General features: G+C 47.7%; 1 protein-coding gene across 1 annotated transcript in view; it reads left to right on the top strand.

The window, feature by feature from the left end:
* ube2h (ubiquitin-conjugating enzyme E2H (UBC8 homolog, yeast)) overlaps nucleotides 1–14,245 on the top strand; it is a 31,476-nt gene extending 17,231 nt beyond the window's left edge. Inside the window, exons 2-7 of the mRNA XM_035425757.1 lie at nucleotides 2,797–2,873; nucleotides 4,801–4,875; nucleotides 6,327–6,366; nucleotides 6,755–6,807; nucleotides 8,468–8,596; nucleotides 10,213–14,245. Coding sequence (XP_035281648.1) covers nucleotides 2,797–2,873; nucleotides 4,801–4,875; nucleotides 6,327–6,366; nucleotides 6,755–6,807; nucleotides 8,468–8,596; nucleotides 10,213–10,337 — 499 coding nt within the window. The 3' untranslated portion in view covers nucleotides 10,338–14,245. The remainder of the gene's footprint in view (nucleotides 1–2,796; nucleotides 2,874–4,800; nucleotides 4,876–6,326; nucleotides 6,367–6,754; nucleotides 6,808–8,467; nucleotides 8,597–10,212) is intronic.
* Nucleotides 14,246–14,719: the final 474 nt, after the last annotated feature.

Raw genomic sequence — 14,719 nt, 5'->3', positions numbered from 1 at the left:
CGAAGTGTAAATCCAGGGCTTTGATATCAGAGCCAGGGAAAGAGGCTGCAACTTCTGGCACTCCAGTCATGAGTTTCACTTTAATCTCCCCTCAGATCCACTACCAGATCCTTTATTCTTTTTTTTGGGGGGGTATTTGGAAACGTGTTCCCCAGCTCAGTGGTTTCATGTGTGATGGTGTGCAGTGGGTGGGGTATTTTGGGGTTTCAACGTTGCCAAACCTGGTGGCTTTCGCGTCCGCGCTGTGAGTCTCTTGGCTTTCCCACTGTGGTGTCAGAAATGACTGCCTGACAGCAGCAGCTAATGATAGGCTAACGGCCACGGGTCACGCGACTGCACCCCCGCATGCGAGAGAGAGAGAGAGAGAGAGAGAGAGAGAGGGGGAAAGAGAGAGGGAGAGAACGCAAGAGCAGGGAGAGCTAGAGAAAGAGAGAGGGGAGACGTGTGAAATTTAGAGGGTGGGGGGAGAGAGGGAAACGGAAGGTGAGGGTGAGAGGGGAAGAGGGAGAGATGAAAATGGAGGGTGAGGGAGGGCGAAAGAAAGGGAGAACGGGAGAAAGACTGAGCGAGAGCGTGGTGGGGGGGGGGGGTCTCTTGGCTGCGAGCCCAAGCCCTCGGTGTTTGCTGTGCTTTTGGTGCCGTCGGCAGAGCAGTGCCTCTTTGGCCTCCCAGACTGTGCGAATGCAAATAAGGGCCCCGGGCCCCGCTGAATGAGAGCTCTCTTGTTGCCGGCCTGCTGGAATTCTGATCGGCCGCCAGCTCCCCCCCCCCCCCCCCCCCCCCGACAGCGGGGGCCTTCTCCCAATCCGCTCCTCCGGCTGCCTAAGCTCCGCCCCCGTCGTGAACAGGACCGCGAGCGCGACTCTGCGACCCAAAGGCCCTGGAGCCGAGAGATGAGACCTGAGAATGGGAACGCGAGGCTGCTGATCCCTTACTGAGAACTGCCTGATCGCTTACCGAGAACTGACTGATCCCTTACCCATAACTGATTGCTGACTGTTCTCGTACTGTTTGTTTACTGACCTTTGACTGATCTTTTACTGATTGCCTACTGATCGCTGACTGATCTCTGACTGATCTCTTGCTGATTGTTTGCTTGTCATCTACTGTTTGCTTACTGAATGCTTAACAAAGACTTCCAGATCGCGTACTGATCTCATACTGATTGCGTATTTGGATTGAAGTTTTTCCAAAGCTTTTTTTTTACAAGACGAGGGGATCAAATACACTTGTTTCATCATTTGTTCCATACTACGTTTTTATTTATCGCACAGACCAGTCACGGAAGATAAACATGTGGTTGAATACAGTAAATCAAGTGTTTGGGGTGAATTAAAGAGCAGATGTATTCAATATTAAAATATTTATGGCCTATTCTAAAAGCACTTCTTTATTTTGAACCACTGAAGCCAGAATGTGTAGTTATAACCACACCCTTTGGCAAAAGCAGGGCTGTAATATTCCTCACATGACTCTCAAAGCTTTTGTTTACACTAGAGTGCTTTGGTTGTTACAGCGCTGTATGGTTTTCAGCAGGAGAAGCTGGCTACTGTATAAATTGTTGGCTAAATGGAATTGGCTTGTCTTTGTTTTGCTTGGGCTTTGTACGATGGGTGTGGGGTTGTGCTGTTTACAGCTGAAAAGGAACTTTGTCGTTCATCTATAGTAGGACTGCCCGCTGTTGGAAGAGCGGTGGCTGTTTCCCAATAGTGTGTGTATGTGTGTGTGTGGTTGGGGGAGGGCAGGGCAGGGGGATAAGCGAGGGGTGTGTGTGTATTGGGGGAGGGTTGTTTGTGTGGGTTTTTGTGTGTGTGTGATAGAGAGATAAAATGAAGTTTATAAAATCCTGTGATTTACAGTCCGACTGGTTGAAGGCTGATTTAGGTGCTCTTGGGCTCAGTGGGATATTGATCAGTCTTCCTGCTCTTAGCTCCTGGTCTCCGCTCCCCTTGGTGACAGAACGAGACGCAGGGCCAGGTAAAGGAGCCTCTGCTGTGGATTAGGGAGTTACAGTCACAGGGTCACCAGGTTTGTGGCCTGGAAAGGTGATTTGTGGTGCTTGCTTACCCTGGTCTAGCTCAGCTGATTTTGGAGCACGCTGTTAGCAGCCTGGACCGTCCTCCCGTTCGAACCTGCAGCTCACACAGAAAACCCAGCATTCTGACCTGGTAGCGCTTTTCCCTGAGGGCAGCATTTCAGGGACGGTAGAATGACAAGCTATGGCAAGAATTTGCAGTAAGGACTGAAGGATGAGTCACGGATGGGAGGCTTTTCGGTTAAAAGAGAAGAAAAACAACCGAGCGTACTGTGAGAGGTTGTGTCTCACGCTGTTCCCCGTCTGAACAGAGGGGGAGCTCTTGTGCAGAAAAGCATGGGAGTAACCTGTCGACGAGAACCCTTCCTCCCTGGGCGATGTTAAGGTCACTCATGCAGTATGGGGCAGCAGTCAGCCCCCCCCCCCCACACACACACAGACACACGCAGACGGTTTCCTGTTTATGTCACTTCTTCTTCTTATGTCACTGTGCTTGGGTCAGATAGGTTCCTGTATTTGAAGTACTGATAAACGCAGTCTCGCAAAGTTTCCAGTTTCAGCCAGTTACTTTTAATATGTGCAAACCACAATGCATGTGATGTAAAGCTAGATAATCGAAAGCTTGAAATTAGTATGCAGTTTTCTATTGTTTTAGCCTCTGCTAAATTTGCATCAAAGGGCATTTATTCAAATGTTAACAGGATGAACAGAATGAAACAGGCTACAGGTGCGTGCAGATTCCATCCTTAACCTTCTCTCAGTATTGAAAGTAAACATGAAGTCACAATCTTGAGTGGACTCAACGAATTCGTAGTGAAGTTTTACGGACCACAAGGAAGTAAGTGTATTTTTATTCTCATATGTTCCTTATTTTACTTTTTAAATTCCTTTTGCTTCCTCACTCTGAAAGACTCGTCTGGAACTGTCAGCCATGAAATGCAAGAAGATCTAGCAGGATGTGAATCAATGTTATTATCACTGTAATGAGCATGTTTAGAGTTGGTTTGCCAAGGTTTCAGCTAAAAACAATTAGCTAAAATGCTGGCGGTGTGCCATTGTGTTTGTTTTTTTTTTTCTTTTTCTTTTTCAGTTTTTTAAATGCCCTATTATTGCCTCCGAATGTGTTGTTGGTTGTAGTTTTTATTGTATTTGAAAGCTGTTTGGTTTTGCGGCTCCATCCTGATTGAGTTTGGCGGCCTATTGTGTGTGCCTGCCGCTCTCCGAAACGTACTACCTGCCGCTGCCTCTCCGCCACCTGCAGTCCGTCTGCCCAGCTGCGCAGGTCGCTGCTCAGGTCACTGCGCGGCTGGCCCAGACATACTGCAGTTCCCCCAGCCACCAGAGGGGTCACTGTTGTGGTATGAGGAGTGATTATCCTTCTGACTCTAACCCCTTCTCCTTGGGTGACACTGTGGTTAAATGTGTGTCACCCTATGTAACACTGGCATGGTCTAGATTGTTCTTAATTGGGGGGGGGGGGGGGCGGGGGGGTGGTCACTGTACCCAGGACGAGTGCTCCAGCTTCACAGGGTCCTCTGGGGAGCTCTTTGAACCCATTTTTGCGTGATTTCCAGTCAGTTTCTTTATATTTCATCTCACACCTGTAATATGGGACCTTTGTCTTTGTGAAATTAGCACAGGAAAAAACAATGAACATACAATCCGATTTCTCGCAGTCAAAACAAATCCGTGTCACCCGATCCAGGAAGCGTGTGAATGTAACGTTATCGCAGTGGGCAGAAAGCATGGCTGGGTTTCAGTGCGGATGGGTGAGACTGACAGAAACTCGTCAAGCTCGTTTGTCAGGGGTGAAAAACGGGTTGGGGGCGGGGGGGGGCGGGGTGTGGGTGGGCGGGGAACTCTGTTTGCAGGGGCAGACGGCGAGGCCTGCGGGATGGGTGGAGCAGGGCTCCTGGGTTGGGGGGGTCGGGGGGTGGGGGGGGGGGGGGGGGGGGGGTGTTGCTGAGCAAGAGGAAAGGGCTCTTGAGTTGTCTTCCTGCACAGCTGTTGAAAACGCTGCTCTAATTTTAGCCATGAAAAGGAAGTCTTTCAGGCACCTTTGTATTATGCAGGGGTTAGCCCCCCTCCAAAAAATCCTTGTGTATTTATATATCTGTATATTTATTATATGTGTGTGTACGTGTGCACGTGTGTGTATGCATGTATGTACGTGTGTGTGTGGTTGTGTGTGTGTGTGTGCATGCACATATAAGAATATGGAGCTAACTGCGGTAGCTATGAGTTCTGATTAAATTCAGGAAATGAATTGAAATTTAGTTTATGGATTGAAAAGTGCCCTTTATGTTCTGTGAGGATTTCTCCATCGGATGAACTGCATTTCAGTTAGAATTTCTTTAAATAAAGTGGAATTGACTGGTTACCGGAACAGATCATCTGTAGCAGGGAGACTCATATCTGGGCCTCAAGGCTGGTAGTACTGCTGGTCCATAGTCCAATAAAGTCACTGATTGGCCGGAGTTTACGCTCACCTGGTGCATCAGGTTTAAATCAGTCCCTGATTGGAGGGGAGGAATGAAGGCCAGCGGTACTGCAGGCCCTGCGAGCCGGGTTTGAGTCCCCGGTGTGTAGGTGTGTTTTCAGCCCTGCCGATGATTTCGACCTGTCGTCGCCTGGTCTCTGACGCCGTCCCGCAGCCACCTGTCAATCAGGGCCCAGCCCCCCCCGTCACCTGTCAATAAGGACCCCCCCCCCCACTCCCCCCACACACACATGTGACCTGTGTAACCCTGTGTTTGTCTCCCCAGCACCGTACGAAGGGGGAGTGTGGAAGGTCCGAGTAGATCTGCCGGACAAATACCCTTTCAAATCTCCATCCATAGGTACTCTCACAGATCTCTCTAACGTCTCCGTGTCTGCCATGATTAATCCTGTCTTTTCTCTTTGCCAGTCTTTCCCCAATCTTTCTGGGCCCATGACCCGCTAAATGGACAGATAGCTTTCCTGTGGCCCCATGTAAGCGTAGACTGTCGCACAACAGGTTCACTTATTGAACTGAAGTGTATTGGCACGTTCAGAGTTCAGTTGAGTGAGTAGGGAGATTAATCACTGGTGTGAATGTCCATGGGGAAGTCTTAGAATAGACTTCGAGTACTTGGAGTTATTTTTGTCTCATGACCTCGTAACCCCTCTCAGCTCCTCCCACACCCCCCTAGTGGGTCCCAGGCGCACAGTTTGGGACCCCCCTGCTCTAGACTGGAGAACTTAGACACCAGCCCTGGGGGCGTGGGTGGAGTTTCTGCTGGTTTTTGGTGCGTTTTAGCTGTTAGCGATTACTTTTACTCATCGACTGACTGAAGACTCCACAAGCCGTGCTTCCGAAAGCGTAAACTGGCTGCTGGTTGAAAAGAAAGCACACAGTCCTGCAGGCCCCCGTGGACTTGAGATTGCCTCCCCAGCAGTAGGGGAATCGCCCTTTGTGCTGGGCCGTGGTTAGACAGTAATCCTGCTGGGGGGGGGCGTTAGAGCTGACCCCAGGGCCTGGTGCATCGGGCGCTGTTCGGTGTTATTAGAAGTCGGACGCGCCCTCGCCGATGCCGGTAATCCCCTTGGCCCTGGCGGAGATTAGCGGGGAGGCTTTCGGCCCGCGCGGTCGAATCGCGGCCGATGGCGACTCCGCTGCCGCCCTGGCGCACGGTTACCCCGGAGACGGGCCGAACCGCCCGGCAGTGCCAGACCGGTGATATCTGCTTAGAGGAGGGGGGTCAGAGTGCTCCTGTAATCCGGCCGTTGGTCCATGTGAACTAATTCGGGCCAACGGGGCAGGCCCCCGTAGACCCCAGACACCTGTCACCAGCACCATCACTGGGGAGGGAATGAAGATGTGCTTAACGTGTCCAAAGAGCAGACGCAACAACAGCAACTACGCGCTGTGGACAGAGCACTTCTGTCAGCGGTGTTCTCTATAATTACGAAACGCAAGGAAGACGTATTCAAAATGCAGCAGTTTATATGCATTGGAGATCGTGTTTTGCTGAAGAAGCCTTGCCAGTTTCCCAGCTGTCAATAAAAATAAATGTGTGCTTGAGAGATGGTAGCTAGTCAGACCTCAGTTTTAGTATTAATATAATCAGTTAGTCTGCACCTTTCTTTTAGGTGTACTTTTCTCACTGTCTTCTCCTTTCCTTCCATTAGTGAAGTGTTATTTTTCAGTTTATTGTTTAAGTCAATTTTTGTACTTTGCCGCAACCATAAATAAAAGAAATCTTGAAACTAATTTGCTCCAGGCTGCGCCATTGGTATAAATAACTTCTGTGTCTGTAATCTCTTGCAGGGTTCATGAATAAAATTTTTCATCCGAACATCGACGAAGCGTAAGTTGAACATTTGTCTTTGTGTACTGGCTGGATTTCCTGACTCCCCTATTCTGGTACTCGGCTGTTGTAATGGTTGTGATTGTACATTGTACATTGTACAATGTCAGTGGAATTGTACATATAAATGTTGTCGTTGTCATGTTAGATAATACCACTTAGCCAAGTAATATGATGTGTCAGGTTACCGGTGTCTGGGGCAGAAGAGAGCATTGAGATCGTTAATGTTGAGATAAAAAATGATTAATGGTGATTGGTTAACTCACTGTCCAAAGCTGATCACAAAAAAGGAAGTGATGACTTTGCCTTTGGCTGTGTGTCTAGACCAGCTGGGGGTGATGTTGAATAGCGTTCTCAGGTTCAGCTTCTCTGTGCCATTCTCTTTCAGGTCAGGAACCGTGTGTCTAGATGTAATCAACCAGACGTGGACTGCGTTGTACGGTGAGTTGGTTTGTTCTGGGAGAAGGAGGGCGGTCTGGTGTAGGCTGGGTGTGGGACAGGTACAGTGCTGCATCTGATTGGGTCTGAGAAAGAGACGGACAGAGGGATGGACAGAGACATAACGAGGGAGAGAGATGGAGAAAAGGGGACTGAGAGAGAGATGAACAGAAAGAGGGACTGAGAAAGAGTAAGATGAACGAAGGAGACAGAGAGAGAGAGATTGAGCAAGGGAGATGGAGAGAAAGAGGGACTGATCGACGGAGGGAGAGAGAAAGAGAGACGAAGTTGGGGAGAGAGAGAACAGATGGAGCGAGAGAAACAGACTGAGCGAGGGAATGCGAGAAAGAGGGACTAAGTGAGTGAGGGAGGGAGGGAGAGAGAGGGTGAGAGAGAGGGACTAAGTGTGGGACACAGAAAGCGAGAGCAGCCACAGCAGCTCTCTGTTACCCTGGCCCTCTACACGGGCAGCAGCGTCTAATCCTCTTACTTTCTGCTAACGCTAACGAGTTAATGCCTTGAGTGGTCAAGGTCGGAAAAACAGCTCTGTTTTCCTTGACAGACGGCCCGCTCCGCTAACGATTAGCGCCTCCTTCCCCGCTGCCCGTTCCGCCTTGGAGAGTGGCAGGCTCCCTTTTTCCGTCCTCTACTGTACACAACGCCGTCTCGCGAAAACACGTAGGGCAGGCCCGACGGTGGGGGACCACTGTCGCCTCGCCGTCCGAAACGCCGCAAACGTTCTTCGGTATCAGCGTCGGTTGTTGCTTTGGGTTGAGTGGTAGCGCGTAGCCTATCGTTCGCTGCTGAATTTTGCAGTTGTGTTGTAATAGTATTCTATATATAAACCTCCATGTCTAGCACCACGTGCTTGTGCAATATTCACCCCATTTACTGTGGGGGCGGTGTTTTTTTGTCTCCGCGCTGCTCTGCGAAGGCAGTGTGTGTGTGTGTGTGTGTGTTTTTTTTCACCACAAGATATATTACAGTTGTCAAGCGTCAGATTTCATCAGGTATTTCTTCATGTGAATTTAAATCGCTGCAGAACCGTGCGGCGAGCGCGCTGATAGATGGAATTTTAACCAGATCCACCTGCGAAACCTACATCTTGACCTACAAAATCAATCACAGTCTGAATTAGGGGAGGATCTGAGGGTATTAAATTATTCGGTTGTCGCTTGTGCCTGAGTACCTAACCCACAGTTCAGAATCGATGAACTAGTCCATGCTTATTTTGCATGGCAGCATTTGCAAACGGCTTGTCGCACGGTGTTTCACAATAGTTATATTTTTTTAATAAACAGGTACCCCCCACTGGAACCAACATTGGGGGCGGGGACTGAGTAGTGATTCCCTGACCGCTTGGAAAAGCAAACTGAACTCGTGGCAGTTCTATTGTCTGAAATGCTGGATTGATTGGGTGTGCTCAACAGTGACACCCAGCTGGGACCTGCGGTACTGCGCCCCCTGTCACAGGCTCGAGCAATGTGCGCCAGGGGCCTACCCGGAGAATTTTGGGCCTACAAAAAAAAAAGCTTTTAACCGTGACCCGTACTTTCGCTGCACATCCTTTACGGCGATTAAAATGGGCGTTGTGAAACTTATGATTGTGCTAAATTTATGAAATTTTTTGTGTTTGTGTGTGTTCCGTTTGTCTCTGGGGCAGATCTCACCAACATCTTTGAGTCGTTCCTGCCCCAGCTGCTGGCCTACCCCAACCCCATAGACCCGCTGAACGGAGACGCGGCCGCCATGTACCTCCACCGGCCCGAGGAGTACAAGCAGAAAATTAAAGGTGAGGCGACGCGCGGAAACCTCTCTTATTTACCCGTGTTTAATCGCGTTCCGAACGAGCGTCTTATTTACGCGACCGTAGTCAGCGAGCGTTTCGTTGCTGACCTCTAAAAATAAACCGGCGGAGAGCTGAGGCTCGTTATCCTGACACGGTTAGGTTCTCGTTGGAGATTTAGTCTTGTAAGTGGAGTATTTTATATGGGTTTTGTCCCAAAGGCTTTGATGACTGTGAGGGATTCATCCTCTTTGTAATATTCAGTGAGCCCCATAATGTTTGGGACTAATATATATATTTTTTTTCTTGTTTTGGCTCTGTTCTCCACAATTTTACATTTGTAATCAAACAATGCGCTTGTGGATAAAGTGTACGTTCTCAGGTGGGGACAAATGGTGTCTCAGGTGTTTCTGAATAGTCAGGTGTGTTCAGTTTCTTACTTAGTGCAGGTATTAGAGAGCTTTCAGTATCTAGGCTTGGTTTCCAGCCTTTTGATTGCCTTTGGAGTCCGTTATTGGCGTTTGTCAATGTGAGGACCAGAGTCGTGCCAATGAAGAAGCCATTATGAGGCTGAGAAATGAGAAGTTAAAACGGTCAGAGACAGAGGCCAAACCTTATGCTAATCAAAATCAACTGTTTGTGACATTATTTAGAAGAACGGGAGCACTGGTGAGCTGATTACAGATCTAAAATTGTGGAGTACTGAGCCAAAAAAAAAAGTATTTTTCCTGAACATTATGGAGCTCACTGTATGTTATACACCATGTGGTGCGGGGCAAGCTGTGTTCTGATGGTGCAGAAGTGCTTTTAGGAGTTGCAGTTGGTATTCCTGACCAGTATTAGAAGTTGACGATGACCTTTTGAAGGCTGCCAGTTATAAAAGAACAAAAAGTGAAAAGGAGTTTAGTAATAGAATGAAACAGTCCTCATGGATATGGGCACAGTGCTCTGAGGACTGATGTCACAGTGTGTCACGGGTTGGCTCTGTGTGGGTAAACTCTGATTGGCTGTTGCCTACAAGTCCCTGCGACACAAGCCGTATTTTGAGTGGGTAAACTGAGAGCCCTTCTCTTGCAGCCGGGCTCTGATTGGCTGCTGCTGTGGGCCCCTGTGACATGGGCTGAGTCTCTGTGGTGTCATTTCCCCGGGGAGTGCATGTATCTGTCTGTGTCTGTCTTCTGCCCCGACTCTTGGTCTGAGTCAGACACTGTGTGCGCGTGTGTGCTTACACATGCACGTGTGTATGTGCATGTGCAAGTGCGAGTGAGACATAGAGAGAAAGTGCGTGTGTGTATTCGTCAGTGTGCACGTGTGTGTGTGTGTATGCATGTGTGTCTGTATTTTAGCCGTGCACTGCCATGTTGAACAGGTGCAGCTCTTCTCAGTGCGGTATTTGTGTGTCCTCTCTCTCTCTCTCTCTGTCTCTTTCTCTCTTCCTCTCTCTCTTTCTCTCTCTCTCTTTCTCTCTCTCTTTCTCTGTCTCTCTCTCTGTCTCTTCCTCTCTCTCTGTCTCTTTCTCTCTTCCTCTCTCTCTTTCTCTCTCTCTCTTTCTCTCTCTCTTTCTCTGTCTCTCTCTCTGTCTCTTCCTCTCTCTCTGTCTCTTTCTCTCTCTCTCTCTGCAGAGTACATTCAGAAATATGCAACAGAGGAGGCGCTGAAGGAGCAGGAGGAGGGAGCCGGGGACTCCTCGTCAGAAAGCTCCATGTCGGATTTTTCGGAAGACGAAGCGCAGGATATGGAATTGTAGTATATAGAGTCACCCCGTAACCACAGAGACTATGTGATTTCCTAACCATGAGAAGCAGACTTAAAATATTCATATTTAAACAGGGCGATTTTGTTTTTTCTGTTTTTTTTTATTACTAAAAAACGAAAACAAAAAAACAAAAAAAAAACAAGGATTTTTATGGATATAGCGTCGGTGTATATCTCACCCTCTTAGATGTTCTTCACCTCTCGGTCATTTCTCTTCCTGCCCCCCCCACCCCCCCCCCCCCCACTTTAAGGCACACAACATCTCCCCACATTCCACTTTGGTAGCTGCATAGCTCGAATGCATGTGATCATCCCCCCCCCCCCTTCCACCCGGTCTACCGTACTCACGTGCGACTAAACTTCTAGAACAAAATGGAGGGCCCCTCCTGACGGGGAGGCCGAGGGGAAGCTCGACTCTTCACCATGTGACCCGTCGCCGTGGAAACGCTGTACTCGCGTTTGGGCTGCGACCGGAAAGTTCCCACTCCTTTAGCCCCCTTTTAAAGTTTTTTTCCCCCCTCTCTATTTTCCTTTATATGACAAAAGAGAGTGTTGAAACTTGATTGGATATGTGAAACGCCGTCTGGTCCACTCGCCGATCGTTACTACCCACTCAGCGTTGGCCTCTCTCCGCGGCTGTTTTTCTTTTTTTGGCGGCTGGTTTTCTTCCCTCTTTAAGTTTGTGGATTGTTACAGATACCGAAACGGGCGGCGGAAATCTGAGTGGTTGTTTCGTGCCATTATCGCGTTTTGGCCTTCCTCTGGATCGGACCGCCAAACCGCCGCCTGTCGTGGCACGTCCACCACCCGCCATCCTGTCCAACCGCCCGCGTTTCCCGCTTGAATTAGGGGACCAGCAGGCGGACGTCGAAACGTTAAAGGGGATGTTGTTTCTGAATACCAGGCCAGCGTGCTTGATCCGCTGATACTCACCGGAGAATAGTTTTCCAAACTCCCTCTCACCATAGACAGTGGTTTTCAGTACAGCACACCTGCTGACTCATGCTATTAGAAGCTACACGCGTGTGGAATCCCGGTGAATATTTTTGAACAAAGTTCCTGTCCGAGTTCCTCCCCCCGATTTCTCTCCCCTTGCTCTCTGAGCTCCAGCAGCCGTTCAGGGTGTCGCAGGGTCTCTCCTCCCCGAAATGAAAGAGCGGGGAGAAACGTCCGGTCTCCGAAACCCGTGGCGTACCATCGCCCTGGCGACCGGCAGCCCGCAGGACGAGCTGCGCAGCGGAGCGTCCGGTCGCGTGACTGCGCAGCATCCCCCTCCCCCTCGTGTCTGTGGGGGCGCGTTATTCCCCTTTAAATAACCACACAGAGTGCTGCCAGGGGCGCTGGACACTGTCCGTATCCATAAAGCACAATTATTATTTTTTAAGATGACATTTTGTTTCATGAAAAGAGAAATTTAAAAAGTCTGCCTGTACCCCCCCCTTCATTTTATATCCCCATCAGTTTCCAGAGAACTTTTTTCTTTTTCTTTTTCTTTCTTCTTCAGAACATCCTTTTGTACACTGTGGCATGATACAGAAGTGAAGTTGTGTAGGGCTTCGTTGAGCTAATATGATAATATTTAAGAGACGCTTCCGCTTGTGTGGCTTCTCTCTCGGGGTTAGAGGTGCGTACGTAGCGCGTGTTGGTTTTGCTCGGTTCTTCTTCACTAGAAGGCGGGAATCGCGGTGGGGAATCTCTGCGGGGTCCTCGTAAAACTCGTCGAACTTCTCAACTTGCCTATCGCTTGTGCTAAACTATATAAATAGGTGTTTGACTTACGTAGGGATAGTTAGTTTGCTGGGTGGTGAATTCAGTTTAAAAAAAAGTATGGTTTTATTACTCATAGAAATAGCTTTGTTTGAGCTAATGGGGGAAAAAAAGGTGTTTGATTTCAGTTAGTCTATTCTGTGGATTAAAAAGATATTCCAAAGATGTGTACATCCCTGCTTGTCCCTTTATGCAAATTCAGCAGACTTGTACAGGTCAACCGATCTCTGAGTTCACATAGGTTGCTTTTTTAAAATTTTTATTTTGGGACACAGATTAACAGAGAATTGCGTTTAAGGATTATAGCGTAACAACAGAGTGCGTAAGATCGTCTTCATGCAAATGCAGAGATGGAAAGATAAACCTGTAATATGTGATCAATGCCACACTGGGATAAAGGATTAACCTTGTTTTTTTTTTTTTTTTTTTTTAATTTTTTTTTTTACTTTTTCTTTTTTTCAGTATTCTCTTGAGGTCTGGCCGTTAAAGGTGGCTGGATTTTCCAGCCGTGGCCTCAGATTTTCGGATCAGGACCAGGTCGACCCGTCGATTTAATGCCAAACAGAGTGGCCTGACTCTGCTTCCTGAGATGGGGCAGGTGCAGCTGGCCGCTGTTGCTCGGGTCTCTTCAGTTTGTCCGAGTCAGCTTACCCTTTACCCCGAGCTGTCTGTCTATTCATGGTAGGAAAAGGGGCTATTTTAACAAATTTAAAAAATCTAATATTTAATGGACACCGTTGTTATAAGACGGGTAGTGGTGGTTCATCTATATTGTACCGTATGAGTACACTTGAATTATTACTTTTTTAAGTTTTTTTGTTTTGTTTTGGTTTTTTTTGCCAGTTTTTATATCTTTATTTCTTCAAATTTATGCAGTATTGTATTCCAGTCAAATTAAGAAAATAATTAAAAATGCGGCTGTGTGTTAACATGCTTGTGTTTATTCATTGGAAGGCACATGCAGTGCAAGGGGGAGGCAGTCTTGCACAGAAGAGAGAGACCCAAGCGCTGGGGTTTCTTAATTTTCCCTTTCTTTTAGGCTATGGGCGAAGCTTGTTGACCTGCATACACCAGTGTCTCGTGGAAAAGAGCCACAATGGCCGCCTGCCTCTCAACCACACTCTGTTGCTATGGTAGCAGCACATGACAACAACAATGTGGGACAATCTGTGTAGAAAAATGAAGTCAGTGGTTTTATGTTGTGTTCCCTGCACCCCCCCCTCCACTCCCCCTCCTGAACCACACTGACATGAGGAATATTTATAACCTTTATCAACCTTGTTTGTTTTTAACCCTCATGTCAAGTAATAAATGACCAGGCATCCAAAATTCTGAAGGAAATTTAAAATAAATGTGCTTCCCTTGTAACTTTAATAAAGTAATTAAAAGGCTGAAAAAATTACATTTCTTCTGTTCCAGGATTTTTATTCATACCTACAAAAAAAGGTAACAACAGGCTTTTCTCCCTGAGGATGTGACCCAGTTTTAATACACATGGCTTGTGTCTCCATCACGTATTACAAGACGATGGGTGCAAGTGAGTGTAACCTCTGTATTTTAACACGCACACGCGCTCGCACGAAGTCAGGGACAGCGCGAGCAATGTACAGTTCAGCCTACTGGCTGTGGCTGGTTGCCTCTTGTCTCTTAGCAACGGGAAGATAAATTTCCGTCTTCCGCCAGCAGCTCCGGAGCTTGCGGCTTCGCGTTGCTGTTCGGATGGTGCAAGTGCAAGCGAACCGAACAGGGCTGACGCTAAGTTCTGTCCGTTTGTTTTGCTTCTTTACCGCGGGGCGTGCAGTTTCGGACACGACAATAGCAACGTTACGTTAGCAGTCTTTATTCGGTTCCTCGTTTGTGCGTGATACTTGAGAAATTTAAAGGGCGGTTTGAATCCGTCCCGAGTCTATTTCTCGCCCCCCCCCTCTCTCTTCACCCTCCCACACTTTCTTCTCCGCTTGTTTCTTTTCCCCCCATCCCTACCATTTCTTTGCATTGTGATTATGTAGTGGGCATGAGTGTCGTAATGACAAATGCCCTCTATCTATAGGATTATAACCTCTTAAATAGTTGTGTACAAATAAACTGTAATAACTTCTTTTTTAATAAAAAGCATTAAATGTGTACAAAATATGAAGTGCAATGTCTTTTTATTGGTAGGCTGTGTTGGGAAGTCTTCTAATGGCTGTGGTTGCTTTGGCCTAAAGTAGGCTGGCCCTTGGAATTTTGCAGAACAGCCAGAAGCAAAATGACTAGAAATCAAATAGTAATTTGTGCAGTGCATTTATTTCCTTTTATAGACCATAACAACATTTTTCGTGTCTGTCTTGTCCATAAACAATTGGACAATTCATTGTGTTTCTGAGCAGGTACCAACATCAGCTTTGTATGTGCATTTGCAGACTGACAGCAAAAATTAAATTAAAAAAATTCTGGTCTAGTGTTAGTGCTGCTAGTTTCAGCCACTAGAGGGCAGCTCAACAGACGAAAACCGACGATAGGACGATATTGTGAAATTGAGATCACCGTAATTTAATTCGGTGAATATTTCCCCCATATACTACATTCACTGGTGTGCTGATTGTGCCGAGATTGTTACCCCCCCCC

The sequence above is a fragment of the Anguilla anguilla genome, chromosome 7, assembly GCF_013347855.1.
Source record: "Anguilla anguilla isolate fAngAng1 chromosome 7, fAngAng1.pri, whole genome shotgun sequence".
NCBI lineage: Eukaryota > Metazoa > Chordata > Actinopteri > Anguilliformes > Anguillidae > Anguilla > Anguilla anguilla.
This window is presented reverse-complemented; position numbering and strand designations above follow the sequence as displayed.